Source organism: Doryrhamphus excisus, chromosome 1 (assembly GCF_030265055.1).
Source record: "Doryrhamphus excisus isolate RoL2022-K1 chromosome 1, RoL_Dexc_1.0, whole genome shotgun sequence".
NCBI classification, from domain to species: domain Eukaryota; kingdom Metazoa; phylum Chordata; class Actinopteri; order Syngnathiformes; family Syngnathidae; genus Doryrhamphus; species Doryrhamphus excisus.
This window is the reverse complement of record NC_080466.1, coordinates 32619000-32643240: the sequence shown is the minus strand read 5'-3', so window position 1 is coordinate 32643240 and position 24241 is coordinate 32619000. Positions and strand designations below refer to the sequence as shown.

Genomic DNA, 24241 nt, shown 5'->3' with positions numbered 1-24241 from the left:
GAACACATTGAAGACATTTGTCATGTTTTAGGTCAGGGATGTCCACACTGCGCCCCAGGGGCCATTTCCTGCCTACATAATGTTTTTTATTGCCCCAAGCCACACTGTAGAAATAAAATTAAACTTAAAAAAACATAAAAAATAGGACAAATAGAGCAAAAAGGCAAAAAGTAAAGACAAGAAGCTGAAATGTTGACAATAATAACTAATAAAACAAAGCTTTGCCTCTAAATACATACATTGTTATTTCCCCCCAGTGTTTTCAGTATTCGACCCTCTGAGGAAAAAGTTTGGACACCACAGTGTTTAGGTCAAATGCTACTACTAATTCATGTCAAAGATGTGTGATGTTCCACATATGTTACCTTGTTTATGCTAAATGTATTCTTAACTTGGCACTTGTTGAGTGGCACAAATGTACTTTGAATCGTAGCAAAGAACATAAATTCATTCGAAATCATTGAAACATTTATTTTTGGTCTTATTGGTATTTTTGCTATAGCAGGTTTTCCATAGCATTTTAAGGCTAAAAAGCCAGATAACTGTAATAATTGTAATTAAATGAATTGAGGAAATATAGTAAGAAGAATTGAACTGCAATATCTGAGACACTATTCAAGCATTGCGATGGTTAAAAGGTTTTAAAATGAGCTGAAACGGTAAAAAGTAAGCTTTTGGAAATGAGCTAACCTGCCGGGCACAGCCATTTTGGGCCATATTTTGGGAAAGTTACATGACCGCCACATATCAAACCTCACTCATTAGGATGCTTTGTTATCAAATCCTAACTTATTTGGTTAAACAACCTTCACGGTGACTGACCTGCTCTCCCGCAGCAGGTAGAGGACGTCGTCCCTAAAAGTGTCTCTGTTTTTCTCCAGCGTCCCCCTCACGTCGTACACCACCTGTAGAAGACCACAAGAGGGCAGCAGAGGCGTCACAGGTTGACATTCAGCTGGGACTAAAAAAAGAGTTGAAGTTGAATAACACAAAGGTGCTTGACAATACTGTGTAGGGAGGATTTATGTGGCGGTATTGTTTCATTCACCTCTCCCGCATAATGTTTGACTCCAAAGTAGTGAACAGCAACACGAGGCTTCACGTAGAAAGGGTTTTTCTGCAGGGCAAAGCGAAAAGTTGAAAGGTGACATGAACATTACATTCACGTTATGTCACATGACCCAAAGTAAGGTCGCGCTACCGAGTGCTGGGTGTGCAGTTTCTCAAGCAGCGTGTCGTCTGTGGCTTTAGGGAAGTGACTCTCCTCATTCATCAGCGCCAGAAGGCCCAGTTTCTATGGCAACACATCCCAGGAGTTAATATGCTCTCTGCTGTCCATTTAAATTCCTGCTCTTCCGGCATTCTTGTTTGTGGGAAGAAAAGAACATGAGCCTTTTCCACCTCCACATACCTTCTCGATTAAGTCCAGACATTCTCCGTTGTCCATCCAGTCGATGTTGGACCAGACCAGACCTTCTCTGCAGGCAGCCAGCCACAAACAGTCAGCACACGTGAACAGTTGATAACAGCTAATTGTCTCCTCATGAGGTAAACCAGGAACATCTAACACCTACTTGTTGTACTCCAGTTGCTCCAGGGAGAAAATGTGCTTGTTGAAATATTCCTGAAGCTTCTCATTTGCATAGTTGATGTTGAACTGCTCAAAGTGGTTCACCTGCAGTGCGGGAGAACACGTCATTCAGGACTACAGGACTACAGTTTATGGCAGTTCATTAATAAAACTGACTGCAACAGGTGGATTTCTGCGAATTAGGAATCAATATTCATAAATTGATTATTTTTTAAATAGAGCATATAAAACCTTTGTATTTTTTAGCATATGCCATAGGCTATATGCTATAAGTTATGACCGGTGGTCGTCTCTTACTGTATGTCCACGCAGTGCTCATGTAGCCTTGCATTAGCAACGTGGTGTAACTGAGGAATAGTGGTATTACTTCATGTCTACATCTAATGTAACCAATACAATATACACTTAAGTCTTGTCCAATATTCAGTTTATTTGCATCATCCAGTGTTATAAATTTCCAATATTTTTTATCACATGCCCGTCTTTGTTTTGGGGGAACCGGAAAATGACATATCTGGTCTTTTGGACCGATGATATGAACAATTGTGCTGGGGGCATGTTTTCAATGCTAATTGTCTGATTTCTGCACCCTAAAATGGCGGCCAAACACGCCCGGGTGCTTAATAGTATAATCTCCTTGGTTCAAACTGCGATGTGGCGAGGGAGGATCGTTTTGCTTCGTTTGACAAAAGCTTCGAGCATCTGGTGTTCTGCGCTTATTGTCTTCTTGTGTACCCACCTCAAAGTTCTCAAACCCAAAAATGTCGAGGATGCTGATGGACTTGAAGTCGTCTTTGCCTCGAATGCGACTGTTGAGCTTGCGGATGATCCAGTTGAAACACTGGAAATAAAGTGCCATGGCCATGGAGTCTCTGGAGTCCACGGCCTGGGAAAAGGAACGGCCTAACATTTGAATCCTTCTGTGCCTTTGGACCAGCGTGTCAAAGTAAAGATGTCCACGTGTAAACTGACCTGCTCCACGGTCAGAGGAGTGGAGATCTCCTCCCCCCTGAGGATCATGGACCTGTGGGTCAAAACCTCAGCCAGCTGATCCGAGTTCAACCCCAGAAGGTCCGAAGTCCGACTGAGAGCTGTGAAGGAAAACCCTCAGAGCTACACTCACGTAGATGGGCAGCTTTATAAGCAGCTGGTGAAGATGAAGAGAAAACGAACCAGCCTTGGATGTGATCTGGGCTCCTCCGGCTGTCATGAACTCGATGTTCCCAGCTTGGAGGATTCCTGCCAGGAGTCGTAGGATTTCCGCGATGTTCTCCTCCGTGAACTGCATGGTTCTCATGGCATTCTGGGACGTACGTGATCATGTGTGATCAAGAATGTGTTTTCACATGTTTAGCTTAGCATTGGTGTAGCAGCGGTATGTTAGCTCACCAGAACATCTTGAAAAGTGCCTTTGTCGTTGATTGTCTTGTCTTGGGGGCAACTGGACTGGGTCAGGTAGTGGTAACTGTCAGGGTGGCTCAACCCTAATGCCTCTGCAACATCACACACACACACACACACACACACTTAATGCTGAAGGTTGACGTTCATGTGTTGTCATGTTCGAAGCCGGAGGAATATTTTGGATCAGGTTTGGATGAGAGTGCCTCACCTCTCTGCTGGTCGCTGGCTCCTGCTAAGAGGGCATAGAAGATGTGATAGTTCCTCTCGCCTTGGTTCTGCCGGACAACTCGATTCTGCAGGGAATGTGGATGAGCATATATGAGCATATACGTATTTTCACTCCAACGTGAGGTGATATGCTCTGGTGGTTTCAGTCTGAACTGGGAAGAATGCTCACCTTTTCCAAGAGGTCTGAGGTCAGAAAAGGTGCAAGTCAAGGCTCACAAAGTCAGTGATGATTGGATTTTTTACAGTTTTTAAAAATTTGGTAAGCCTTTGGACCTTGAGGTCAATGATTACATTCCAGATGCCAATTAGCATCAGCATCCTGTTTCCTGTCCAAGCAGGAAGTACTAAAGACGGGGGCATTGAAAGATACAGTCGACAATTCTGCCTCCTTGGATGTTTCCTTTTTGGTTAAAATGCAGCTGTACAAACTTCCCAAAGCGGCTGGAGTTGTTGTTGTAGACAGTCTTGGCATTCCCAAAAGCCTCCATGATGGGACTGTTGGGGCAACACACACACACGCACACACAAAGACACAATTTTACACATTCCAATCATTCAATCAATAATCCATCGTTCAAGAAAAGAATACACACCCGCTCTTCAGCAACGCCTCCTCAACATGTGATGTCCTCTCTCCGGAGGACACTTCCAGGGAATGCTGGCTCATGGCCGACAGGAACTTCAGGATTAGTTTGGTGCTTTCGGTCTTCCCAGCTCCACTCTCACCGCTGACAACAACAACAACAAACAAACAATGGTATTCTCCTGATGGACTGCTAAGCCTCTGATGAGCAGCAGAGGCAAAGAGCAATTGGAATGACAGCGGTCTTGCAAAGGAAGTACATATTATAACCACCAGAGGGAGCCAAACAATAAGTTCCAAACTAACGCGACAACTAATTCTTAGAGCACACTTGGTCTTTGGGGTGCAAAAGTACTCCAATATAGACATTAATAAAGTGAATATTGTATGTGAATATTGTTGAATGTGAATGAAAGTCCATTAGGAGGTACAAAGAAACTCAAGTGAATTAATCAGATTATAAGCAAAAGATTAGACTTAACAAGAAGGAGACCATAAAAGAAGAAGTTAGTATCTGGTACCAATCAACACACAGGAGACTTATTATGAATTGAAAACAAATGAGATTGTTTCCTGGAGAGCAATGAGTTAATATAACTTAACCTCAGAGGAATTATTAAAGTTGTTTGTCTAGAAGTTCAATAACAAGCATGACAAGTTTGTTGTGTGTGAACAAAAGGTCTGCCATGAAGACAAAGTGTTGGCATTAAAAGTATATGAACGGCCTTGGCAAAGCTCTCCGTGACATTTAACACAAAACCAACACAGACGTCACTAACCACACAGCAGGATGCCCAGACCCGACTAGTCAATGATCAGCCTGATCTCTCATTAGTCTTTTCAAAGACTCCTTAAGGCTAAAAAGTGTCCACATTCCATTGAAAAGAAGATGTGCTCCATTAAAAAGAAGCAATTTGTTTGGAGGGAGCTTCAGTGTCATATTAGAGCTGGTGTGGAGACCCGGTCACGGTTTTGCCTGTGATCCAGCTTTAAGGGGCTTGGGGGGGTGATGGTCTCATTTAAATGTCTTTGTTCACGGTGAGCGGAAAACGTGAAAAGGTCCATTAAAAGGAGCCTAAAAGTTCTCTGGACATCTTCCAGCCCAGCAAAATAAGACCAAGCGGCACACTGCTAATCTCTGGTCTGGACGCAAGCCGGGCCAGCTGAGGCAGAACCGCCCCAGCCGCCCTCCGTCTTTATTCGGCCCAATGACTCAGTGTGTCAGCCTCAGCTGGGCCTTTTGTGGTTCCGTTGGCAAAGAGGGACCAAGTGAGACGTCACACATTGAAGATTTGAGTCTTCTCATTCAAGGAAAGTGTCTCACACTGGGAACCATAAAGAACTTTGCTTTGTTTTTACTGGTTCTGGTTGACTTTAGGATCTCTGATCCAAATACAACCATTAGAAGCAAACAGCCACCGTGTTTACTAAATGTTTGCTGGATCCAATCAATAGTTCCAACAAAGTGGATTAATTCACCAAATCCGCCAAAAGACTCTCAGGTCTGCCTGGGGGGTTCTGCCCGCCAAAGTGGCCCTGTGACCTCACATGCTTGTGCAATTATCCCAACCACCTCAGTCTGTCCTAGCATGCCGCTCCGGGGCCACGGGTCACGGACAATGCCCTGCACTAATGCCCCAGTCGCTAACCTCCAATTCAGTCAGTAATAACATCTTCTGTCAGGCTCCATCTTTGCAGCTGAGATAATCATGGCGCTGTTGCATTCATTTACATTTCAAAATGTTACTTAGCTAATGTTGGGTGCCAAAACACCCCCAGTCCCCACCAATCACCATTCCTGGATCTGATCATCAACCCCGAAGGATGTACTCACACTGTACCAGTCGCCAGAAGGGGACCGACTAGGCTCATTTTGGTCCTTTGTATTGACTTGTGGACCTATAGGACACACAGCTACACACACTAACCCGCAGAGAAAGCTTTGTAGATCTTCCAGAATCTGAACCTATTCAAGCTGGAATAGGTTTGCAAAATGGTTTGTTTGAATTTATTCCACCCACGTCCCTAGGCACACCCACTCTGCTGTGATTGGTCCCACTCCTAAGCACTCCCAAGGACTTCCGGACTACTGACAAACCCCACTTTCTAATTTTGTTGAAGATGTTGAAAAGTGGTTAGGAGCTACTGGTTGGAGACCCCTGACTTACCATTTCTGAACTCAAAAAGCGGTCACGTAGAACAAAAGGGAAAGGCGTGTGTGCTCACGTTTCACATACGCAATATGCATGATGGGCAAAAATTCCAAGAAAATTGCAGTTTTCTTTTAAAGACTGAAAGTTCTCCATAATGGTCAACATAGCCAAGCATCCAAGTGTCACTTCTTAAAAGTGTTCTGTTTCCACCAGAAAAGACACAATGACAACGATGAGTGGAGGAAAAGGGAATCAAACTGATTGTGAAATTGACTTTTAGGTATTCTTCAAGACCAAAGTTAAGAAATAATCCTTCTTGTCGCCTGACTGCTCCCAATGCTCAAAGGGAGTTGTGTGAAAAAGACTGACTGGACTGGAAGGAGAGCGTGTCGCTTGAGGCAAGAAGCTTTCAGTCACGCTACCTGCAAACACAGCAGAACTAACACAGACTTAATGCCTTGCTGGAGGGCAGAAATCATCAGCCAATTAACACCTCAAACAAGGCGGTGAAACACGCTGCCTGCATACCTCCCTTCCACAGAGAGGGGGGGGGGGGGGGGGCGACATATGGAACTTAAGAACTCGCATTATGATCTTTGAATGTAGTTTTTGTATTCAATGTCATTAGCCAGTGTACCTAATGAAGTGTCCATGGAGAAGGTCACAACACCAAGTCTAAAATGAGCTCGGAAGGAAGTGAGAAGGGTTCAGGAAGGACTTTGAAACTTGATCAAAGTGTTGGGGGCTGGTCAACAGAGGGCCCTCCCGCAAAGAGGAGAAGGAAATAGGAAATATCCCCACCTGATGAGTACACAGTGGTTGTGCGGCCTCCTCCACAGCGAGCGGTAGCACTCGTTGGCCACGGCGAAGATGTGTGGCGGGATCTCACCCAGGTGGTGGCGGCTGTACAGCTCCACGGCGGCCCGCTCATACAGGCCAGGCAGCGGCTGGTAGGGATTGACCGCCGCCAGGATGGAGCCGATGTACGTCTGCGGAGAGAGGGCGGAGTCATTCGTGAGCACATCTCTCATATGAGCACATGAGAGATCAACGGATGGCTGCTAATGTGTTAATATTCATATGTGTTATATATGTACTTCTGTCAGTAAACACGCCACTAATAGATTTGGTGCTGTCTGCCATCACTCATAAATTAATTATAATGGGGCTGTTTGGGTAACTCCACAGTTTTTTTACACACCTCGCACCTTGTTTGCCATAGAATAAGATGTAGCAGGAGAGATAAGTGTGTCCGATTTCGCGAGTAATCGCAAGCTTTCAAAAAAGCGCCAAGAGACTTTTGACTTGGACTTTTGAAGATGGCGAGGCTGTGAAGAGGGTGAGATGTCTCCTGGGCTTTAGCTGGTTTAGAGTGGTGGAAGGTAATCATTCGTTTATCGCGGTTAACACCAAACAGGATGTCCTACATATAAATCAAATATTTTTGTATTTTTGTAGTTATAGAAAAGCTGCTTACAACCTTGTAAATACAGTTTTTCGACATTATTAGAACCCTCTAGACTTGAAGCCACACCCCCATCATCACGTTTACACTGGTATGAGCCAATATCCAGTAGTAGCACTAATAAGAGTGAATAATCCATTTCAGACCTGAATGGACTTGCGTTTGTGTGTGCTGCAATAAATGCGTTCTGGACAAGTCGAGGTCAGGAATTGACGCTACGGGTTCAGAGTTGAGTTCAGCTGGAGTGGATTACAGTCACAGTAGCCCCTATAATAATAATAATAATAATAATAATAATTAGTGGTGCCAAAAATAGCCCATTAATGACGGAAACTTCAATTGAATGAATTACATGAATTGTTTTTGCGTACGTAACGCATGTGCATCATGGTAAGTCTCATCTCTCTGTGACAATGGCAGACGGAGGCACAGTGTAGCATCTGTCATTAGTCTGACCTGACCACATCAATAACAAGGCATTTCCAACCCGGGTATGTATTGGATCTCCAACTGCACATCCATTCAGCCTCGGAACACTTTGACACTTCATCATTGTAAGTAAACGACCGCAAGTTGCATTCACGGACACTCCGAACATCACAACACCAGCTCCACTATACATGTACGTATGTGTGGTCTAAATAAACAGAAAGACAAAGCCAAACAATAAGTGGTTGTGATAAGTGTGATTCAAATCTTCTGCTAACATTATGACATTATTATATATCATATTATTATAACATTATTATATACCATAATGTATAGGAGTTGATCATAAATGGCAATTTATTATATATTAAGTCCCCTTTTGACATACAGCCTTATATGCTGGATCCCGAATCCGATCCGGCAGTAGCGACTGGACAGTCCGAAGTTTCGAAGATATAGTTTATCTGCAAAAATTAGGAGGCCAATTATCGTCCAGCAAAAACCGCTATGATGACAGACCGGCCGAGTGTCATGTCAACTAAACAGGAACATTTTCTTCATTTTCAATGAAAAAGTGTGGCTAATGCAGACAGCACGAAAACCAAAATGAAGACAACATGGTCGGAACACTTTTGGAAATGTACACGCTACAGGCTCCAGCAGTGATGTGCTGACTGTTGGTAAGACATAAAAGAAATTCATAATTCACAAGCTCATACTGAGCTGCTATAACCACCACGGTACGCTCCAAACCACCCTGCTGCATGAGTCCAAGGCTAATTGTCAACATCTAAGTTTTAGAAAGACAACAACAGAAGAAGATGATGATGACCCAGAAAGAGGCTACTCGTTATCACGTTACCTTATTAGCATGAATTTAAATCTTTGCCATATTAAGTTGAAAGCAGTGACAAATAATCACATCATAGTCATAGTCATCATCATCATAGTTCCACAAACGTCTTCTTTCATGTAGCAAGTTCAGTCTACTTGTGGTGAACAGAGTGGATTATTTCTGCAATGTTCTGCCTGGTGACTGAGCCTTGTTGTGCACTGTGGGGTGTGCACGTGAGGCCCACTGACTGACTGACCTACATTAGCAGGCAAATACATTTGAATGGCCGTTGACTGTAATATTTACATGAAGCAGCCTGTGGCGGCACTCACAATGACTTTCTTCTTCTGACCTGCTTAAAAGCTCCTACAGTTGGAACTTAAAGCACCACCTGCTGAGTGAGCAGCTTGAAAGTGCATACAATTCATCGTAAGGTAAAGATCGTAACCTTAAGAACCTTCTCCAAGGCGCTGTGCTGCTCATGACTGTGGAGAATAAAAAAAAGAAAAAAAATATCTTCGGGCGAAGCCACATTTCAACTTAACTTGAAGAACTGAAACCATTTGGACTCAATTATAACTCCCCCACTCTGCTAGCCCGCCCCCCACCTACCGGTTCCTTTCTGGTAATAGGATGCCAAGGCCAGAGCTAATTGGCTGTGACTCTCATCAGAGGGCCCCCTGTTGGTTAATGTGATTAACTGTGGCCCCTCATTCTTACATGGCGTCAAATACGTCTCAACGTCATTCCAGAGACGTCATGCAAGAAACTCATCATTTACCTTGAAAAGTTTGAACAAAACAGTCCACTGATTTCAGGGCTGAAGGCTAAAGGACACTAAAACGGGGGAGGGGCACCAACAAGCTAATGAATATGTTGATAATACACATGCTAATTACTTTGCCAACCCGCCAATAAACATAAAGTGCTAGCCAGGGACAAATACATACTACAAATAAACACAGCATATGCAAAACGTGTCAAACTTTAGTGGAAAATATCCCACATGGCGTCTCTGTTGTCATGTGACCTTTCCAAGACCACAAAGCTCCGCAGTACACTTCTGTTGTGTTTACCGACAGGCATCATGTTGAAAGTCCAAAATGAGACCAGTCAAGAGTGGGATCAAACCAGCAAAATGAAGACCATATGTGGGAAAGAAGCTGGAGGATGAGAGTAAAGCCGACTTGCCTGACTGACGGCAGGAAATGTAGGCGGGACGTTGCCAATGAGCAGCGCTCACATAGCTAGCAACTGCTGCACGTCTGTTGTATTTGGACACAGCAGCAGACGCCATGCATGAGGGTTGTCCTCATTTGGAAGTGATGGACAGACAAATCCCCATCTTCACATTAGAGGCAAGGAAAACAAATGTTTGTCTTTTCATTCCCCACTAAAGGAACCTACCTCTTTTTTTGCACATTGTTATTTTTGTTATATTTTAGCTGACTGAGCCTCATGCACAAAGAGCTAATAAAAGTGACACCACTTGTCACACCCACTAGTTTTAGGCCTTTTCCACACGGAAGGAATTAGCATCCCCACTGTGCCGGATTAGTACATAGTTGCATCCAGATGAGAAAGGAGCCCTGAGTGATAACAATGTAATACACGGGGCACCACAGTCACCAATGTCAGCTGGGAAAAAGTACATTGGTCAACCTCAATCCCTGACGCCTGAATACTCGCGCTGGACATCGAGTTGACAGCTCAGCCTCTTAGTTTCCATCTCAACAATCATTCGATGGACAAATTACATTATCATCTATTACAGCAGTTGTAAACACATACAGTAAGTTGGAATACTTCCGTCAGTAAACTTCAATAAGTATACTGTGTACAGTCTGTACTTAGTGCGTAGTGCCTACGTTTTGGACTTGATAGTGTAGTGGCGTCCCAAATCCATTACTGTACACTCACGAGATGTGACAATCTCAGTATTTACCGGCTTACTCTTTTGTTCGTTACCTTCCACTGCTACAGGTTGCTGCTCAGCTGCTTAGACCCTTCCACCACGGGGGAGGGTGCTTAGTGTCCACTTACAGTGTGCAACATCTGGGTACTGACAGTACACTGCATTTTACCCTCCTGCTCAGTGGGAGTGCACTTAGTATGTGCAGAATTCCATCCTCAGACAAAGTGATGCTGACATTAGTAAATGTTTTTGTAATCATTAATAATCATCATTGGCTAAGCTTTGCTTCTTCCTACTCCTTTTGAACATGTGGAACTGGGAACTGATTATGGGATGCACTCAATTGTAATCTGATGCATGTTCAAATGAAATAAAACCATTACCATGAATCTCTATATCATGTTTCATGCTTAAAGAGAAGAGGTTGATCCAACAGGCCGTAACCTCGTGTTAGGAAGGGGTCAACATGTTTGAGCGATATTCAACCACACGAAAAAGGCTTTTGACTTGAAACTGTATTTTTTGAAAGCAAAGTGGCAAAATCTGAACACACCATCCCATCCTCACATGACATAACCATCTGGACGCCAAGCCAATATAATATCTGTATATACTGTATATATATATATATATATATATATATATATATATATATATATATATATATATATATATATATATATATATATATATATATATATATATATATATATATATATATATATATATATATATATATATATATATATATATATATATATATATATATATATATATATATATATATATATATATATATATATATATATGACTGACATGCCTCACCCCAGTCGGCATTCTCCTGATATTTTATTTTCTTATTCTCCAAAATGACTTGCAGAAGTAACTCCACTTTTCGGATGGATGATGGTTTGTTGTGTCACGTGGTTCTGTCTGCATGTCCGTTCATGTTCGTGCCACACCTATTAGTGCCTTGTGTAGTACATTGTTGCCACTCGGTGATTTGTTCCCATCTGGATGCAACTATTTACAATATGTTCGTCTAAACCACTGCTGGTAAAGTATGCTAGCCAGTGGTGGTTTTCTTATGTTTTTTGTTTGAAAATGTTTTGAATTAGGAGCCATAGACATGTATAGAGCACCTTTAAGTAAGGTACAGGAAGTGTTTATGCCGTGACGTATTGTAAACAATACAGTACAGTCCAACCATTGGCTAGCAGGAGTCATGGCTACTGGTGGTACCAAGGAAAACCTTGTCTGTTGTCTTCTGTTGTCTCCTATTTGGGAACACTTGGCGTTCTCTGTGAAACACCTGAGAGAACTTGGTAAACTGGCCATGATAAAGACTTTCCAAAGTTCTGCTTTTAACATTTGAGTACAGACGGACAAAGCAATGTTGGTGTTTGTATGACATCACTGTGTGCAACATTATCTTCTTACAAGAACTATTTCTTTTTTATTGTCCTCCTGTCACAATTGTTGCTTTTCCACCAATGACTTTCTTCCGATTGGGTTTTGGTGTGCATTACAAAAAAGAAGTGGGCTAAACAAAATGCTATGTATTTGTAAAGTCAACCTCTCACTATTGGTTGACAAATGAGGAAGCACTGTGATGCTGTTTCAAGTTTCCAAGCATGGTGACACAGAAGCTCAGAAATTTTCCAAAGCGTTCCACTCCAAAAGAGCATGAGATGCTAAGTGGTGGAGGCCGGAAGTATCCTCAAGTCTCCACTTGCACTGTGGTGGGATCAGGATCATTCCCAACATACGGGAACATTCAGACGCAATTAAAGTGACGAGGTGACATTTTCCAAATGTTAGCACTTCCCAGAACACAAGGCAGTCTTTGTCGTTGCCGTGTTTGCTGGCAGAAAGTGCCGGGTCAGGTTAGTTGTTTGTTTCACAGAACATGCTGGAAGCTCTTTGTCCTACTTTGCTTTGTGTTAGCACACTGGGCCTTTGTTGGCGGGCGACGAACTAATCACCTTCCAGGCCTCAAATGACGATTGAGTGGAAAAGAATCTGAAGAATCAGCTTTTTACGTCTCATCCGCCAGCGTCTCGACCTCATTCAAACATAACTTCTTGCATAAAAAAGGATGAAGGGGCTTGCAGATTAAATGTCTCTTCCATATTTCAGGAAAATAAACTCACATAAATGTTCCTCTGTCGGTAGCGCAGAAAGAGGTTGTGCATGATGGCGCCGTCATGCAGGTCCTCCAGCGCCGCCATGTCCTCCACACCCGTGGTGCTGCGGCCATGCATGGGCTGGACCTTCTGCCTCGTCAGCGCATTCTGTTTGTACGTGTACACCTGGAAGACAAGCCCAGAAGAAAAGAATTACAGTCAAATGGCTAACTTCAGTAACCAAGAGAAGCAGGAGGGCCTGGAACACGAGGTCAAGGCTTCTTATCAACCGCAGACTAAACCTAACTGATCATCTCAGTGACCTCCTGAAGGTTGTCTGCATTCATCTGAGCTGATAAAGCCTGAGTGCTGTAGAGATATTCTTCTTTGGCCTTCAAGTATTTTTACAGTCAAATGTCATTATCTAGGCCTGTCATGATAATGAATATATGGAATTATTGAACAATAAAAAACAGGCCATTAACTATGGATAAATTGACATAAGTGTATGCGAGTCCGCTCCATCCTTGAACACAAAATGAACACAAAAGAGAGCGACATCCTCTCAGCTATGAAGCCTCTTCGTGGAGGCGGGGTTACACGGACTGCTAGCAGTTAGCAAGAAGAGGCAAATATGAATGAAGGCACAAAGGAGATAGTTAAGCCAAATGCCACAGTTCCAGTGTGGACTTCCTTCCTTCCAGCCAACGCCAACTGAGGCTTTTGATGGTGTTGTGGCCTGTGGTCCAGCTTGTAACGCTAAAGAAGCCGTGATGTCTTTTGTGTTCCTCCTGAGCTGCCATAGCTTTTGCAGTGTTGTAATCAAGCGCATGTTGTGATGTAAAAAGATGGCTACCATCTCAACAAACTCAAGTCGTGCAGTTTTTCATTGTCATTATTTTACACAACTCAAATATGACCCCCTACAATATTTTAAAGGGGAACTATTATGCTTTTTCCTCTTTTCTGAGCTATAAATGTAGTAAGAATGTTTTATTTTAAGTTTCCCATAATGAGATTTGCGCATTTGGAAGTGAGCCCTGAAAGTAGTTTGGGATGCTCAAAACGCTCAGTTTCAGAGGGTGTTGCAAAACTGTTCTTTTGTGATGTCACAGAAGACATCATTCCTTATGGGCATGGCTGCGCCGTCCCCCAAGCACTGCTTCTCTGTTGATGAAACAGACTCAGGCCGAAATTATTGTAGTTGGTGATTCCCAGCAACAGAAAAAATAACATGGAATTAGCACCCGCTCCCTGAATGCTACACAGACAAGCTTGTTACTTACTGCTTGCTCTTCTGACTCCTCAACACGATCAAGTAACGTTGGAAAGGTTTCGGGCTTCAGCAACCGTTTGTCGGCTAGTCCAGCTGCATACTGGCCCATGTTCACAAAACAGTCCGGTGTGAAATGCCGTTGATAGATTAAAATATTTTTCTTATGTGGGTAGAGAATCACAAACTCCAACCACTTGTGCCTGGTGTTTTCCTTGACGTAAACAAATGAAGCTTTCCGTTACACCTGAAGAAAAACTTCCTGGGAGACATTGCTCACACCGTAAACAGAGGAGCAGAGCTTGAGGGAGCACAGGTGGCACAGGTGAGTGAATCACATTGCTGTGACAATTTGAAGTGGTCACAATGAAACACCACCGATTAGATCCAATACCAAGTGCTGATTTTGCACAAGCTACAAAATCTAGCGCTTCCATTTCTCTGTGAATTTTTCTCACCTTTGCTTCACAAATTATTGTTTGACCATTGAGCATTTTTTTCTGGATTAAAAACACTTTACTAGTACACAAATGTGTCTATTCAATAATGTTTCATTGTGGTGCACAACTTATAAATATCACTGCTTACTACGACTACCATGTGTAAGGTAGTATGGCATGCCATGTTAACGTACGTTTCAGACATTCCTCCAAATACAATGCGTCAGTACTATTATCTGATGACTTATCAGCATATATTGATATATGATATCATTAGGGCAGTCTTTTCATTTTACATGGGGCAAGTTCGGGGTAGTAGTTCTCACATTAAGGATTCCCCATGGGCAAGTCATTTTTGTTTTTAATGTAGGGCCCTGCAGTGTTAAGAAAAACTCTCTGAAACTGAACATTCAGAGCCGTCCCAAACTTATTTCTTGGCTCACTTCCAAACAAACGTCATTATCTGAAACTTTGCATGGTTTATTTAACACAAGAATACAACATTCAATACAATACAATACAATACAACTACATTTAAAGCTCAGAAAAGTGGAAAAAGCACAATAGGTCACCTTTAAAGTATCAGGACGTCATAGAAAGAATGTAGTATGAGCTATCATGTTTCCTGGCCACAAAGGAGACATATGGCAAACCTTTCAGGTAAACCGCCTCCCCTACAGCAGCCGGCAGACGAGCACGATCCTCACCTGCACCTTTATTTTTAGATTTCTACCATCTACAAACTTTACTTCTTCATGTGTGACATCATGTTAAGGAAGCAGGGAAAGAACTTCTACAAAGAGGAAGACTTAGATCTTTGGGGTAGTCAGTCAAAACACGACAACTCACAACAGCAACTACTTTTACTGATCATCTCAAATAAGATGGACAGGATGATGATGCATAACTACTAGTCTAACATTTACACCTGTTGTCATGGAGACGCTGGATTCTTCTTGGTGGTTGTTTAGGCTACATGGTTCTGGTTTTGGTTCTGTTTTGAGGGCTTCACTCAGCAGGAAAAACTGCTAAATGTCAGTCTGAAGAAGCAAGTGAGGCTAAGCATGGCTTTTGTCAAAGTCCCAACGACAAAATGCCGTCAAAATGGCGCTTACGCACGCACGCACACACACACACACTGAAGTCAGGGAGGTTTGTAGTTGCTGTGACCCAACCGCTTGGGCTGACTCCCCCTGAAGAAAGACCCTCTGTCCCAGAAGTCAATCACATCTGCACGCACACAGTATCCTCATTGCTCACATTCCAGTTTGAACGTGGCTGCAGGGAAAACTCAGTCAGTCAAAGTCCATCTCAACTCGTTGACTGCCAGCCATTTTCAGAGACGAGAGCATTTTGGGGCATTTTTGCTGAAATTTTGCAGATATGCTATGTAAAGTAACTTTAGACTCTCCTCTTTCATCAGAAAAAAAGACTTTCTAGGCTCTTGGTGAGAGCGCACTTGTTCTAGCTTCAGCAACATTTTTGGCTGATATTTCACGTTCAAAAACAGACAAGAGTTTCTAGCCTTTTTGGGTCTTTATATATCGACACTAGAACTTAGGGTGGGTTCAGGGAAAACACCTGATTTTGACCAAAAACCTGAGAAAATTAGCTTTTTTTGCAGAGAAGCACATTCAAGCAGAATGGTGACTGACGTCCATGTTTTTGGTTTTATTGACACCTCAAACATCTTTACGTCACCGATTTAGAACATAACACAAAATAATCATCTATTTTATTTGTGTGTGTGTGTGTGTGTGTGTGTGTGCACACAAACTACAGGTATTTATACATGAACAACAACAGCAACAACAACGTCACCCCGATGTCCACAACCAGACAAACTCTGTGTCAGTGCAAGACGCCTGTATTTTTGGAAAACAGAGTTGCTGCCCCCTACTGAGACAGAAATACCTACAAATTGCCTACAAGTCTGAAACACACACACAAGATAAATAAGACTTTGATCTGTAGTGACAGTGAAAAAAAATAGGTCAACGTGGCAGTCAATGTTGCTTTTTGAAAAGACATCTATAAATGTCTTTGGCAGCCAATGAGTTAAGGCTGTATGGTCATTTTAATGACACATTTATTGCAGTCATATAAAAACTTTTGTTAACTTTGAAACAGGTACATCCTGTGTAGACAACACGCTGTAAACACCACCTTTACCTGTCTGCTGGTCACATGACCTGAACAGTCCACAATTGCCTTCTCTAATTCAAAAAATTGTAATGTATCCATTTATGTATCTATCCATAGCTTTGCCGTGATCAAATAACATTAGCTTCCCATGTGGCTAGTTTCATTGCAGGAGCAGACATTCCCTTTCTTGATCCGTCTCAGTGAAAGCAACAACGTTCATTTGGGTTGATCCGGGTTACAAAGAAGCACCCCATCCCTGACATAGCTACTTGTCTAATGGCTTTGTTTCACACAGATTTAGTCCTGTTAGCATCTGTCACTAGGCTTAGCGTGGAGGCCCCCCAGCTTTGTTTTCTCAGTGCAGACAACTGAAGCGCTTAGAAACTTAATTAGGTTCAAATCTGAGGACAATCTGGTGCGCTGAGTCAGTGTTCTGGGTCACCTCAGTCAATAAAGTTTGTTTGCATCATCAGAATTCCAACTTGTTGACAAAACGACAAGAATAATAACGTTCACAGGTTACCTCTTGGGGTAACAGCTTGTTGCTTCCAGGCCTCATGAAACAGCGTGTGTGTGTGTAGTAAATGGGTGACTTGCAGGGCGCTTGGTTTGATGCAACAACACGGTACCGGGAAAACAGACTGGTTTGTTATGTGCAATACTGTACGAAAACAGAGCCAGTGTTTAAAAACTGAAGCAAAATTCTGGTGAAAAACAGAATTATACAAAAACAGAGGTGCAGGAAATAAACTTGACGACTGTCATGGCTGACGTCTGGCTGAACTGTTGGTAGGTAAACAGGACACAGTTGGAGTAAGTGAAACAGCAACAATACTGGCAGGACTTTCACCTCCAACATAGCAGACCATATGACCATATTAGCATGAAAAAACCCTCAATAGTGTCACAGAGGCGCGACTGCATGACACAGGGTGTTTGAGAAGTGTGTGTTCTAACATGGCCTGACGACGTGATAACCGAACTTGCTGGTTGGAGTCGAACCTTCAAAAGATGCCAGCATGTCGCCAGGACACCCGGTCAACGCTTGACGCCCTAAAATGACAGGTTCTCATCCTGTGTGTTTTTATGATCTGAGCGACAACTTGTTCCTGGGTCTTCCCAAGTTTGGGTCTTCACCTGGTCTTCGCCTGGTTGTTTTGGCAACATGCGAATCAAGTGGAACGTGTGCTGTGATGTGTCTGGCAAAACACTGTCTGTGACCGTCCTTTTCAGTCAAAGACAAACTAGCTTAAGACTGAAGGATGAGCCTGATCCAAAAAGGGTCCTCACCTGGCCGTAGTCTGTGGCAAAGACGACCACGCCGCCTGAACAGGAGGACACGGTGCTGGGAAGGTACTGCTTGTCCTCGTGCAGCCATACACGCTCGCCCTGTGGACAAAGAAGAAGGTCAAACACCAGCAGAGACTACAAATACACTTTCATGGTCAATGTGGATAATTCATATTTGGATCAGAACCAAAACCTTTATTTTCTAAATATATAAAAAATGGAACATCTGCTCAATGTATGAGGGACCTTTGACCCACTAACCATCCGCCTGACAGACACGGTGAGGATGGAGGACATTTTGTTGCTTAGTACACACATACACACACACGTGCACGCTTGCACACACACACAGTTTCACCAGTCCTCCTGGGAAAAGAAGTGTGTTGTTTGGGGAAAAAAGTCAAGGGGAGGGGGTGGGGCTTGGTAGCATAAAGAAGAGAACCTCATGCACACAAAGGAAGTGTGGCATTGTCACGTGCACACAAAGATGGCGCGTGCGACCACATGCACATTCCTGATGTGCACGAGCGAGAAGAGCTGCAACAAGAGAAGATGTTCGGGTGGGGGTGGGGGTTGGGGCTCCCTGCCTCCTCCCGCTGGCATACTTTCTAGACCTCCAAACACACACACACATGCACGCACCCTCATTCTTTGTCTCCAGCATGTACCCCCCCCCCCCCCCCCAGAGGGCAGCTTATTCTCTTTCTCCAGTCCAGGCTCTAAAACGTAAAGTCCTAGTTCAAGAATGTGTGTCTTGGAAGATTATTTATGAAAAGTAAATGGCTGCGTCTCAAATCACATACTTCAAGAACCATACCATGTATACATGAATGTACACATGAACGTACACATACTTCAAGAACCATACCATGTACACATGAATGTACACAGTGCATAGTATAGTTAATTCCTGACTGTGTGAATTTTGACAGCACAGTGCAGTCCCAGTTCCATTACTGTCATACTCTTAATGCTTCTCTCCCTTGAAGAGGTGAATTGCAACCACTCAAATTACCCCCCCCCCTCGCTACGTAGCAACGATGGTGACCACTGAGGGTGTGAAGTGTCCATCACGGCACACTCACCATTTTGAGAATTTTGAGTCAAACATCTGGGTACTGACAGGGAATTGTATTTTGCTGTACTTGCGTCTAAGTGTAAGTACGCAAGTACGCAAGTATACAAGTACACAACCTTGTATTGATTAAAAGAAACGGGTCATGACTTAAAGCCAATGAGAAGGTTCTGGCGGGTTCAGTAGACATTCGCTGTGGTTGTCCCCTGCTTGGTGATGCTCCCCGCCATCGGGAGAGCTGGCAGATGAGGGAGTCGAGAACGAGGAGCCGTTTGGCTTCCTCTTCAGTGGTCACAAACGCTCTCTTGTGTTTTGTGAGCGGTGCCCTGCCCGCCACCAACAGGAAGCGTTTTGTTGTCGTCGTCGTCGTTGTCTGCAGCACTCAGCTGGCAGCACAACGCTCAAGTCTGCTTCTTCGGATGAACTATGACCTCGTCTGCAGCGGCGGTCCAGCTGGAATCAACAAGAGCTGCTTGGTTCTTTTGCAGAACATCAATCCTTTTTCTTCTACTTCGCTTTAACGTTCAATGCAGCGCAGCCGTGACCTTTGACACCCAACCTCTTCTGCTGTATTGGGTCACATATCATAACATCAAATTTGCAAAACACCAACAATGTGCGTCGATCTCCGGGACCACGGTTCCATTTCCACACCACTTTTTATTGGCCAGACGAAGTCACTCGCCTGATTGGCCCGTTTGATGATTAACTTTCTAACGACCGTGGCTAATGTCCCATTCAACTCAATAGTGTGTGCGAGTGCATGGTTCTCATCTTGCCAACGCGCAGCCAGAAGCATTTCAAAATAAAAACACAACCAAATGAGTCCAACATTTTAGCTTCAGTAGCCAAACAGATGACAAAAGAAGTGAACCATTCAACAACAAACCAGCTCATGAAATTTAAATGACACACAGCAAATGACTCAACAGTCTGGGAAAAACACACACAAAATCTCAAACACACACACACACACACACACACACACACACACACACAAACACACAGTGATGAGTCATAAAAAGGAGTTGTCATGTTTGACAACGAAAACCAAGAAAAACACAAAAGCAAGATGACAAATAGCCTCGACAACTGGCCCAAAAATAAATAGTGAGCCCAACAGTAGATACATATTTACATATTCAACAGATATTTACATCAAATGAAAAGTCAACACATGTTCAAGACATTCGGGGGGGGGGGGGGGGGGGGGGCACTGCGGAGGCGGATGTGTTTCACACAAGCTCCCACAACCACAATATGTATGTTGTAGGTTACGTTGCGCATCTGCGATTTGCACTATATCCCCCCCACCCCCATGTGCAACACACACAAAGATCCTTCCAGAACTTTCTGCTGGATCAACAAGCTTCCTTTTCTGCTGCTGGTGCTACGCCTTCTTTCACCATGACCACTTTAACACAAGCTTTGTGGTCCTTTTATATTTAGACTGTACACTCAGCTCACTGATGATGATGTGTGTGTGTGTGTTTGTGTGTATGTGTGTGTGTGTGTGTAGTTTTTCAGTTCAAACAGGGTCATTTTTCCAGAGGAAAGTGCTGACGTGCTCAAAAAGCGGTTGGCTATATCTCAACTGCTGCACTTGCATACAGTTTTAAGTGTATAAGTAAGTACAAGTTCACACTGAAGTATGGCAAAATGCAGTGTACTGTCAATACTGGATGTTGCATGCAAAACCAAGCATGTTCAGTAGTCGCCATTGGACATTAACTTGAGTGTGGTTGCAAATCTCGCTGGAAAAAGTGTGGAAACCCCTGAACTATGTGAACTTCCATACATCCTCTTATCATTAGTATTAATTAGCTTCCTGCCTGGTTAATAATTAGCAAGCGTGTATGATAACAACGCTAAACACCTGCTGTGTGTCAATTATTCACAAAGCAGGGGTGAAAGGTGAGGTCATCAACAGATGGGGAAGCGGGGAATGGTAACAGTCTTATTTTATTTGAACATGCCTACAAGCTACGTACAATGAAACACATGTAGATCAATTCACACTTCCACATGTCCAAAAGGAGAAGGAAGCAAAGTATTTGCGTACATTTACATCCCCACTGTGCCCGGTCGCTAAATATTTCCAGATGGAAACGGCTCATTGGGTGAAAACGATGTAACACACAAAGCACACCGAGGTGACCCAGACAGAACCATGTGAAACGAACAAAGATGTCTGTCGTCCGCTTCCCAAGACTCGCCTGTACGTAATCAAAGTGGCCACAAGTCATGCCAGTCCAAATACTGAAAAATGCTGTTGGCTTCTGGTCACTTCTGGATGATGACGTCTCGGTGATGTCATAGTTTTTAAAAAGTAGCAGATTTGCTTGTCCACACGTAAACGACAAGCTGGACACAGCACCCAGAATGCCGCTTCTGTGTGGATGAAAGGATGAAACTGTATGCAACAACAATAAAATCGATAAAAATTAAAAAAACGTGTTGACAATAAAATTCATTATCAATTCATTGTAACGTATGATTCATGTGTCGCATAGCCGTTTATTTCACCCACAGAGCTTAGTCAATGCTTGCTGACAGAAATAAATGTCCACCTGCAGAGCAAGCTGATCAGACCGAGGTGGAGTCAGAGTGCAGGTGGTATTTTCAAACGGAAAAAAAACATTTGACCAAAGTCTTCAAATGTTTAGGAGCACTTCAAGCTTCACCAAAAAAAAACATAACATGAAAGCTTCGCAAAGTGATATAACTTGGACTTGGGCTTGGACCACCACCATCATATTCATCACGATATTACAGCAGATGAAACATGTTGGGATGAAGCAACGTAATCACCTTGTAGGTCATTAAAGGGCGTGTGTATATTTACACACGCATATACACACACACAAGACCAGGGTTCAATTCCACCCTCGGCCGTCTCTGTGTGGAGTTTGCATGTTCTCCCCGTGCATGCGTGGGTTTTCTCCAGGTACTCCGGTTTCCTCCCACATTCCAAAAACATGCTAGGCTAATTGGCAACTTCAAATTGTCCATAGGTATGAATGTGAGTGTGAATGGTTGTTTGTCTATATGTGTCCTGTGATTGGCTTGGCCACCAGTCCAGGGTGTACCCCGCCTCTCGCCTGAAGACAGCTGGGATAGGCTCCAGCACCCCCGCGACCCTCGTGAGGAAAAAGTGGTAGAAAATGAATGAATGAATATACGCACACACACACACACACACATATATATATATACACACATACATACGTACATATACACACACACATATACATACATATATACACATGCATATACACATACATTTATATACATATACATATGCATATATACATTTATACACACATATATACATACACACATATATACATACATACACACATACATACATACATACATACATACATACATACATACATACACACACACATATATATATATATATACACACATACACACACACACACACACACACACACACACACACACACACACACATATATATATATATACACACATACAAGATTTACAATTTTATGCAAGTTGAGGGACATCTACAAACATTCATAAAATGTATTCATCATGTTTGAACATGATGCATAAAGCTAACATGCTACTAACTCAGGCCTCACATTGAATCCGGTGCAGCTCCGTTGCAGCTTCCGGAAGCATTTGGCAATGTGTATATATATATATATATATATATATATATATATCTCTACTGCGAGTGAGACAGTACAAATGGTTCAAAGATGGCAGAAAGTCCAATGAGACTGAAACACGAGCGATCACACACGTTGGCATGTACTGTATAGCCTTCATGAGGGACAAGCTGTCATCAATTGATACACACAATATTTTTTATTAGCATGGTATAATAAAGACACAAGACGCTAGTGAAGCACAGTCCCCCAACATGAGCAAGTGCCAAAATGGCAGACAGGTAATTCTGATGCATGTTTTTCAAAATAAAGCATAGTGAAACATTGTTATGATATTTTGAATTGTTTTCAAACTAACTGTTGTCAATATGTACCTAAATAATAAGCTATATAGTTTATACATTTATACAATATGTTACTCAACATGGTTTTCAAGTTATTTTTTTACGTGTGGCAGCTTTTATTTTGTAGGGGCAGGCCACTACCATCGGTTAAATGTGGAAACCCTATAACGTTTTTAGAATTGTTAATTGGCTTCAAAATGGTAGTTATGGTAGTTTTCTCTAACACGGAGATTCCGAACCACCAGGCCACGTTCCAGTACCGTTCCAGTGCCGGACCGTGGACAAGGAAAACTTTCACGGGCAATAAAGTAGAAGAGCTCCAATTTTTGTAGATTTTTTTCCCCCCATTTTCTTTGGCTCGCTGATGAAGGCTCAACGACGCGGGCAAGACATTTGTTCTTCTACAAGACATTTTCCCCAACTTTTTTCTGCTTCCAAAGGACCACGTGAAACAGCAAAGTATGATGATGGAAGATGGAAGCCCTCGTATGAAAGACAAACAAATCTTGTGGAAAATCTTGCAGGCAAGAAAAGTGAACATGTTCAAACGAACTTTCGACGCTTTGAAGCAAAATGGACTCTTCCTGCCTGGCGCCCAACTTCCTGTGTTATTTTGAATCGGGCAGCGGCCATGTTGGATGGCTGTCATGTGACCGTGGTAAGTGCCACATGAGCATTGTCTGCATCATGAAGTGATGAGTGTGCGTTGGCCAGGTCGTGAGGTCATACAAGTGTAGCGACGGCATGATACAAACAATGAAAATAAGCTTCGCCCTTTGTGTCTTTTTGTCTTCTCTGATGTGACGGACATTCGTTGGCCAGCTTCCTTGTTTTGTCCCCTTTCACATAAACATACAACATCCACACAAAGCAATGCAAAAAAAAGTTTTGTCGGCCATTCTCATAATGGAATGCTGTGTAAAGGAGGGGGGGGGGGGGGGTAATGGTGGGGGTCTCTTTGTCCTGAAAAGGGACAGGCAGCTTGTCCAACGTCTACACTGAGCACTGCACGTCTACTTTGCACCTCTATTTCTAAAGATGATTAAGAGGACTTTGGACAGAAGCGGCTTTCTTTGATTAGCGCCACCGCTGGTGGCAGGAGGTATGGCAGCCATCATCCTGTCCTGACATTCAAGTAGTTTGTCAATCGTCTTCTTCTGCTCAGGCGTCCTCAATGACATGACCCGACTGTGACCCAAGTGGTCAACTAATGAGCTCTTTAACGAGCAAAGCCAGAAACTGACCTACTTTCTCTGCCTCTGTGTTGTGTGTGTGTGTGTGTTGTGCGTTGTGTGTGTGTGTGC

General features: G+C 43.1%; 1 protein-coding gene across 2 annotated transcripts in view; it reads right to left on the bottom strand.

Annotated features, from left to right (window-relative positions):
* myo10 (myosin X) overlaps positions 1–24241 on the bottom strand; it is a 56872-nt gene that overhangs the window by 14319 nt on the left and 18312 nt on the right. For both annotated transcript variants that reach the window (XM_058065500.1, XM_058065499.1), the window contains 16 exons: positions 17878–17976; positions 12757–12915; positions 6761–6948; positions 3817–3951; positions 3594–3718; positions 3393–3406; positions 3204–3288; positions 2981–3084; positions 2765–2894; positions 2564–2682; positions 2331–2477; positions 1575–1675; positions 1412–1478; positions 1202–1294; positions 1049–1117; positions 823–905 (listed from right to left, as the gene is read on the bottom strand). In XM_058065500.1, coding sequence (XP_057921483.1) covers positions 823–905; positions 1049–1117; positions 1202–1294; positions 1412–1478; positions 1575–1675; positions 2331–2477; positions 2564–2682; positions 2765–2894; positions 2981–3084; positions 3204–3288; positions 3393–3406; positions 3594–3718; positions 3817–3951; positions 6761–6948; positions 12757–12867 — 1571 coding nt within the window. In that variant the 5' untranslated portion in view covers positions 12868–12915; positions 17878–17976. The remainder of the gene's footprint in view (positions 1–822; positions 906–1048; positions 1118–1201; positions 1295–1411; positions 1479–1574; positions 1676–2330; positions 2478–2563; positions 2683–2764; positions 2895–2980; positions 3085–3203; positions 3289–3392; positions 3407–3593; positions 3719–3816; positions 3952–6760; positions 6949–12756; positions 12916–17877; positions 17977–24241) is intronic.